This window comes from Penaeus chinensis, chromosome 41 (genome assembly GCF_019202785.1).
Source record: "Penaeus chinensis breed Huanghai No. 1 chromosome 41, ASM1920278v2, whole genome shotgun sequence".
Classification (NCBI taxonomy): domain Eukaryota; kingdom Metazoa; phylum Arthropoda; class Malacostraca; order Decapoda; family Penaeidae; genus Penaeus; species Penaeus chinensis.
The window spans coordinates 18476515-18484014 of record NC_061859.1 but is presented as its reverse complement, the minus strand read 5'-3'; the positions used below and the strand labels follow the sequence as shown (position 1 = coordinate 18484014).

At 34.1% G+C, this 7500-nt stretch overlaps 2 protein-coding genes across 2 annotated transcripts in view; both read left to right on the top strand.

Moving 5' to 3' along the window:
* The window catches only part of LOC125047735, a 29242-nt gene extending 28247 nt beyond the window's left edge, over window positions 1-995 (top strand). Inside the window, exon 4 of the mRNA XM_047646142.1 lies at window positions 858-995. The gene's annotated coding sequence lies outside the window, so the exon portion shown is untranslated. The remainder of the gene's footprint in view (window positions 1-857) is intronic.
* Window positions 996-5402: 4407 nt separating this feature from the next.
* LOC125047712 overlaps window positions 5403-7500 on the top strand; it is a 2185-nt gene continuing 87 nt past the window's right edge. Inside the window, exons 1-3 of the mRNA XM_047646096.1 lie at window positions 5403-5641; window positions 6478-6597; window positions 6846-7500. The exon at window positions 6846-7500 is cut by the window's right edge and continues 87 nt beyond it. Coding sequence (XP_047502052.1) covers window positions 5629-5641; window positions 6478-6597; window positions 6846-7207 — 495 coding nt within the window. The 5' untranslated portion in view covers window positions 5403-5628 and the 3' untranslated portion in view covers window positions 7208-7500. The remainder of the gene's footprint in view (window positions 5642-6477; window positions 6598-6845) is intronic.

Below are 7500 nucleotides of genomic sequence, written 5' to 3'. Positions count from 1 at the left end.
TCCTCCTCCTCTTTCTTTCTTCCCTCCTCCTCCTCTTTCTTTCTTCCCTCCATCTCCTCCTCTTTCTTTCTTCCCTCCTCCTCCTCTTTCTTTCTTCCCTCCTCCTCCTCTTTCTTTCTTCCCTCCTCCTCCTCTTTCTTTCTTCCCTCCATCTCCTCCTCCTCCTCTTTCTTTCTTCCCTCCTCCTCCTCTTTCTTTCTTCCCTCCATCTCCTCCTCTTTCTTTCTTCCCTCCTCCTCCTCTTTCTTTCTTCTCTCCTCCTCCTCTTTCTTTCTTCCCTCCTCCTCCTCTTTCTTTCTTCCCTCCATCTCCTCCTCCTCCTCTTTCTTTCTTCCCTCCATCTCCTCCTCCTCCTCTTTCTTTCTTCCCTCCATCTCCTCCTCTTTCTTTCTTCCCTCCATCTCCTCCTCCTCCTCTTTCTTTCTTCCCTCCTCCTCCTCTTTCTTTCTTCCCTCCATCTCCTCCTCCTCCTCTTTCTTTCTTCCCTCCATCTCCTCCTCCTCCTCTTTCTTTCTTCCCTCCTCCTCCTCTTTCTTTCTTCCCTCCATCTCCTCCTCCTCTTCTTTCTTTCTTCCCTCCATCTCCTCCTCCTCCTCTTTCTTTCTTCCCTCCTCCTCCTCTTTCTTTCTTCCCTCCATCTCCTCCTCCTCTTCTTTCTTTCTTCCCTCCATCTCCTCCTCCTCCTCTTTCTTTCTTCCCTCCTTTTCCTCCTCCTCTTCAGATCTCTCCACGTTATTTGGCCTCCAGTGAAAATGCATTCTGACTTCCCTAAGCGAGTTCTTATGATCTAAATTTTATTGCCGTGCTTTTTATCATATTTCTTATTATTCTCATTGATATCACCTCTTTTTCTTTAGATTTCGGAGAAGGCGAAAAGGAACACAGGATTGCCTAGTCCACACCTGACCAGGAAATTTCAAAATTACATGATTTATGATAATTATTGTAATTAGTTCATATGTTCTTACCTATGTTTGAATAAAAATGAGTTCAGCCTTTGGTTTCATTTTTTCCCCTCAGTAAATATATCTTGCGTGTGTGCGTGTGTGTGTGTGTTTTTGTGTGTGTCTCTGTGTGCGTGTGTGTCTGTGGTGTGTGTGTGTGTGTGTGTGTGCGTGTGTGTTTTTGTGTGTGTCTCTGAGTGCGTGTGTATCTGTGGTGTGTGCGTGTGCGTGTGTGTGTGTGTGTGTGTGTGTGTGAGTGCTGGTCAATGGGGCATGGATGACCTTACCTCCTCGTTAGTTAGCAAAGCTAAATATATAGTAGAGTAGAGGACTCACTAAGAGTACTAGGAGCAGGCAAAGCCCTCAGATTTGAAGTCAAAGATATGTCAAAACTAAGACTATTAAAAGAAATAGACAAACTTGGCGAATGGGCAATAGTATGTAAGCAACCAACTTCAAGCAAATACATAAATTGTTCCTATGGTACTATATTCCCAGTAGAAACAGACCTAAATATAGAAAGTATCAAAGAAAAAATAAGACCTTTAGGATATGAACCAAATGAAATAACAGAGGTAATCAGATTAAAAAAACAAAATGATGACAAAAGAAGCAAAGAAAAATGGATTCCCACCAAATTCCTAAGGTTCACTTTTAGAGGGACATTACCCAAAAGAGTAGCCATAGGCCATACAAACTACCAAGTCAGGCAGTACACTTTCCATATATTAAAATGTTACAACTGCTTAAGGTGCGGACATGGGACAGTAACTTGCAAGAACAAAAAGAGATTGCCAGAACACCTCTCATTGTTTTTATTGTGATGAAAACCACTCACCAAACACAAAAGAATGCAAAGTGCACAAATTAGCACAAGAAATAAACAAAGAAAACATAACACCAAATAACTTAGAGATAAAAAAACAGCTACAACAACTCAAACCTGTAACAAAATACAAAAGTACTGCAACACAACAACCAAACAAAATTAAACAAACACAGAACACAGAACAAGTACATGAAATCACAACACCTCAACCTACAGAAGACAACAGAACGCAAACATATGCACAGATATTTACAGAACAACAAAGCCTCAATCTAGGCCAAAGAACCTCAAACAAAACAAATAACCAAACTCCAAACAGAAAGAAGACAAGAACTCTAAACATCACACAACAAACTACATGTTTAGATGAAAACGAACACACACAACAAGAACAAGAAGAAAACAAATCCAAAAACAACAAACAAAAAATGAATTCACCAGAAGAACTCCAATACTATTCAGACCAAATCACAGACCCAAAACTAATAATGGGGGACTTCAATGCCCATCATCCTTACTGGAATGAAAACATAGGTAATAGACAAATTAATATAACAGGCAAACACATTCCAGAAATTTCAGAACTTATAAAAAATGTCGGCCTTAAATATTTTAAATTAGAAACACGAACATACAAAGACAAACCAAACAAACCATGGTGGAATAAAGAATGTAATGACATCATCAAAGAAAAAAACACAGCCTATAATAAATGGAGGAAAAAGCCAACATCAACAGATCAAGTAAAATATAAAAGATCATTAGCAAAAGCAAGATATATAATAACGCAAACAAAAAGGGAATCATGGGAAAAGTTTTGCGCAACATTAAATTTTAAAACCCCATCAAGAACGATTTGGAATTTCCTAAAGAAACAAACAGGAAAAATAACTACAATGGAATATCCATTAATTGAAAATGATCTGCCAATAACAGAAATTGCACAAAAATTGGAAAAATTAAAAAAAAAATATATGGAAACAGTAAGTAAAAAACCCAAAAAACTTTTGGCAGACTTAGAAAAAGAAAGATAATTTAACTTAAAGAACACCAATGAAATAAGTAAAGAAATAACCCTATTTGAATTAAAAACAGCAATTAATAATACCAAAAATAATAAAGCATATGGTCCAGATGAAATAACGTACGAGCTTTATAGGAATGCTCCAAACAACATTCTAGAGTCAATTTTAACCAACATCAACTCTCTCTGGATCAAAGGAGAATATCCCGAATCACTAAAAAGTGCACTAATAAACCCCATATTAAAACCAGGTAAAAATCCTTCAGAAGCAAACTCATATAGATTCATTAATAGAATTTCATGCATTGGCAAGATTTTAGAAAATATAATAACCAAAAGACTAATATGGTGGCTAGAACACAACAACAAGCTAGATTTAGACCTAACCGGCTTCAGACCCAATAAAAATACCTCGGATGAACTACATACAATTGACAGCCACATAAATAAAGCCTTCATAGACAAAAAATATATAATAGTAGCATGCATTGACCTAGCAAAAGCCTTCGACACAGTCAACCATGAAGCACTTCTAGTCAAAATGTCGAAGCTAGGCATTACAGGAAAACCTCTAAAATGGCTACATAATTTGTCAGAGAAAAGAACCTTCCAAATAAAAATAGGAAATCAAACTTCAGAGAAAGGAATAATAAAAAGTGGAGTACCTCAAGGTTCACCAATAAGCCCAGTCTTATTCAATATAATGTTAAATGATCTAAAACTAGCAAAAGAAACTGAAAAGATAATATATGCAGATGACATAACCATATTAACAAGTAATAAAAACTTAATAGAAGCCTCTAACAAAATAGAAACAGAACTACAAAAGTTAAAATTATGGGCCAATCACTGGGATCTAAAAATAAACTTCACAGAAAGCAAATTAATGTGCTTTTCAAACAAAAAGATAAATCAACTACCAATTATAAGGATAGACAACATAGAAATCAAATATACTCACGAGCTATAAAATCTTAGGCTTCACATTAGATGCCCCCAAACTAAAATGGAAAAATCATATAGAAAACTTAAAAGTAGACATTTTAAGTAGAATAAACATAATGAAAAAAACTAACTACACTAAATTGGGAAGCAAATAAAGAAACACTATTAAAATTCTATAAAATATATATAAAACCAAAATTGAATATGGACTAACAGTCTATGGATCAGCAAAAGAAACCGAATTAAGAAAACTTGAAACATTACAAAACCAAGCATTACGGCTTGCAATAGGATGTTTTAGAACAACTCCAATCATATCTCTTCAAGCATTAACAAACATCCCACCTTTATCAAACAGAATAAAAGAACTTGAATGCATTCAGTTAACGAAAATTTTAAATAAACCAAACACAACACCAGTAAAACAACAAATAACGAAATGCATAAAAGAATACAACCCACAAAGAGATAAAAGATCACTAGTTCACAGAGCAACAGAAACAAAAATAAACCTAAATCTAAATATAAGTCCAAATGTAATACCAAACATATCCCCAATACCCCCATGGTATGATATTTCAGAAAACATACAAGTCAACTTTACGACTAATACAACAAAAAACACTCCTCAAATAATTATTCAAAAACAATTTCTGGAATTAATTAATACAAATTATAAAAACTTTAACAGAATTTTCACTGATGGTTCAAAGATAAGAGACCCAGAATCCAGCTCAGCAGCAATATATATCTAAAACAAAAATATAGCAACTATCTGGAAATTGCCTCCTAAAACAGAAATCACTCATGCAGAATTATTTGCCATAAAGCAAGGACTGAAATATGCAGTAAATAACAAATTGACCAATACATTAATACTAATAGATTCACAATCATCACTACAATTAATACAAAACCCCAAACCACTAAACTATAAACAGATCACATATGAAATACAAAATCATATTCACTTTCTCTCAACACAAAAACAAAAGATCATGATGCAGTGGATTCCATCACATAAAAACATCAAAGGAAATGAAATCGTAGATCTAGCTGCAAAGAAAGCCCATGGAATAAAAAATCCCATGTCTATACCACAAGATCCAAATTACATAACAAAAGAAATTAAATTAAGAAATAGGAAACAATGGGAATCAAATTTAAAGAGAATCCTAGGCACAAAAAATTACCTCATCAAAGACAACACAGAAAAACCATGGACCAGAGCCAAATGCAGAAAACTAGATACATGCATCACAAGAATCTCAACCAAACATACAAGACTAAAACAATATCTATATAGAATGAAAATGGAAAACGACCCTTTCTGCAGATGGTGCATGAACCAAGAAGAAACAATAGAACACATGTTTTTACACTACCCAAGATTTAACTCTCATAGAACAAAACTAAAAGATGCTTTAAGACGAGTAAACATAAATTATATTGATATAAACCTTCTGTTTACAGGTGCAGATCAACCATCTACAATAAAGTACTACATATTAAGACATACAAAGATTTTCCTACAAACAACAAGATTATCTGACATCATTTAAGAAACAAGAAGCCTAGAAAAGAAGATCCAGGGGATATAGACAACAATAGTCTAAAACCCTACACCAAGAAAGAAGAAGAAGAAGACCAAATTTCTCAGACGAAGAGATGTTGGCTTTAATAGAAGCTGTGGCAACGAATAAAAATGTGGTTCTGGGTAAATTAGATAACAGAATAACTGCACAAGTGAAAAATAACGCCTAGGAGAGTGTGACTAAGGAAGTGAGTCTTCTCGCTCGCGTACCGGGGAATGTGAATGTAGGGCGTAGGAAGTTCACAGACCTAAGAGCAGCTTGAAAAAAAAGGCAGCACAAGAGGAAAAACACATGGGAGGAACAGGTAAGATTTCAATAGTAAATTTTGTTCTGTACATTCTTCAGGTACCGTCAACATGAGTTGTTGAAATTAGTCATAAGTGCTTGAAACTTATCCTTTATAGTCAGAGTAAAGGAAAAACAGTACATGTCATATAATAACTTTATATTCTTGTCACAGAATAGTTGAAGAAGGAGTGCGTACCAATTTTTTTTTTTTTTTAATATCTATATCATGTCATGGATATTTTTTTAATATCCATGACATAGTAACTCAGAGTAATGTAAGGGTAATATCAAGTGCAATATGATAGTACACTCACTGATGCATAACACAATATGGAGATAAAGCATATTGTCATAAAGAAAATAGAATGTAGAAATATCTTAGTAATTGCCTATGTATCAGTTCCCATATATGAAAAAATCTAGAAATTTGATTAAACAAAGGCCAACCATATAGCATAAAGAAGGGTAATATTAAATGTATAATCTTATTTGTTTGGTATTATTTAGTTTCTGAGTGTGTATTGATTTTAAAAATAACTTATTTCCTGAAACATATACAATTATAAGAAAAATTTTCACCATATGATCATCCTTCACAAATGTAGTCTAATGGATGGATTTTTTGAAGTTTTAAGTTTTAAATAAATTTTAGAATCCAGTTTATATTGCAGGTAATTGTCTGCATTAAATGTATTGCCCATAATGAAGACAAGATGGTCACAGGATGTGAGAATGTTAACAAAATCAGAAAAAAGATATCAGTGTCAGTTCATTATCAAGTAAAAGACTTGTGATAAGCTCAGAATTCCTATATGTTATTTAATTTATTAACCTGTTGTTCTTGGTTTCCAGGTGGTGGCCCAGCAGTTCTCACAAACTACACTCCTCTTGAAGAAACAATTCTGACACTGACTGAGCCTGTTGATATTACTGGTTTACTAGGGGTTTATGAAAATGAGACAGAAGTTGATGGTGAGTTAACATGTTTTAAATCAAGAGGGGGGACACATAATCTATTCCCTTTTTGTGATGTGCTTATAGTTTGAAATTTTTAAATATTTGACTCTTTTTTAATATTAAGCAACACATTCTAAATACAAGAAAAGTAAAATGATTTGTATGCTGATATATGTCGGTTTAGGAGTATAATACATGTGTTGTCTTATCAGACTCAAGAATTGTATATTATAAAAATTAAAATATAGATTTGAATTTTTTAGATGTTGCAGAACCAACTCCTGGGCCATCTGGGATAGCATCTCAGGTCATAACAGACTCGAAAGTTGTTGTAACATTGGATGAGGGCACTCCAGAGGAGCAAGAAATGACAATACCCATTGTGTCAATGGACCACACTTACTCCTCAGAATTACCTCCTTTTTTAATAGAAGACAGTGATGCTCAGGATGGAGGTAGCAGGCATGAGGTAGTGCATGGTCATAGCAGAAGATCAGAAGAAAGGAGAATTTTGCCTGACATGCTTCAGATACAAGAAATTCACTTGAAACAGCTTGTAAGCTCAGTAAAAGACATTGCATCAGCATTACAAACATTTGCTGGTGTTATAAAAGATAAGGCATAAGTTCTTATTTTTATCAAATGTTGAAATATTTTAGTTTTTCTCCCATTCAACTCTAGTCTTAATCTACCCCTTTATAGTACACATTTGACATTAATTTGTGATAGGCATTTGTACATTTAACAAAGTCATAATGTTAAGTTATTGCTTTAGAGACTAAGTCTAAAATAAGTCTTTATTTCGGAGTTCCTTTATTTCTTTAGTACAGACCAAGGCAAAAATCCATTATATGTTATTTATTTTTTGTTCGCATTAATGTTTGCACTGAGGTTGTGAAAATTGTATTTTGGTTTTAT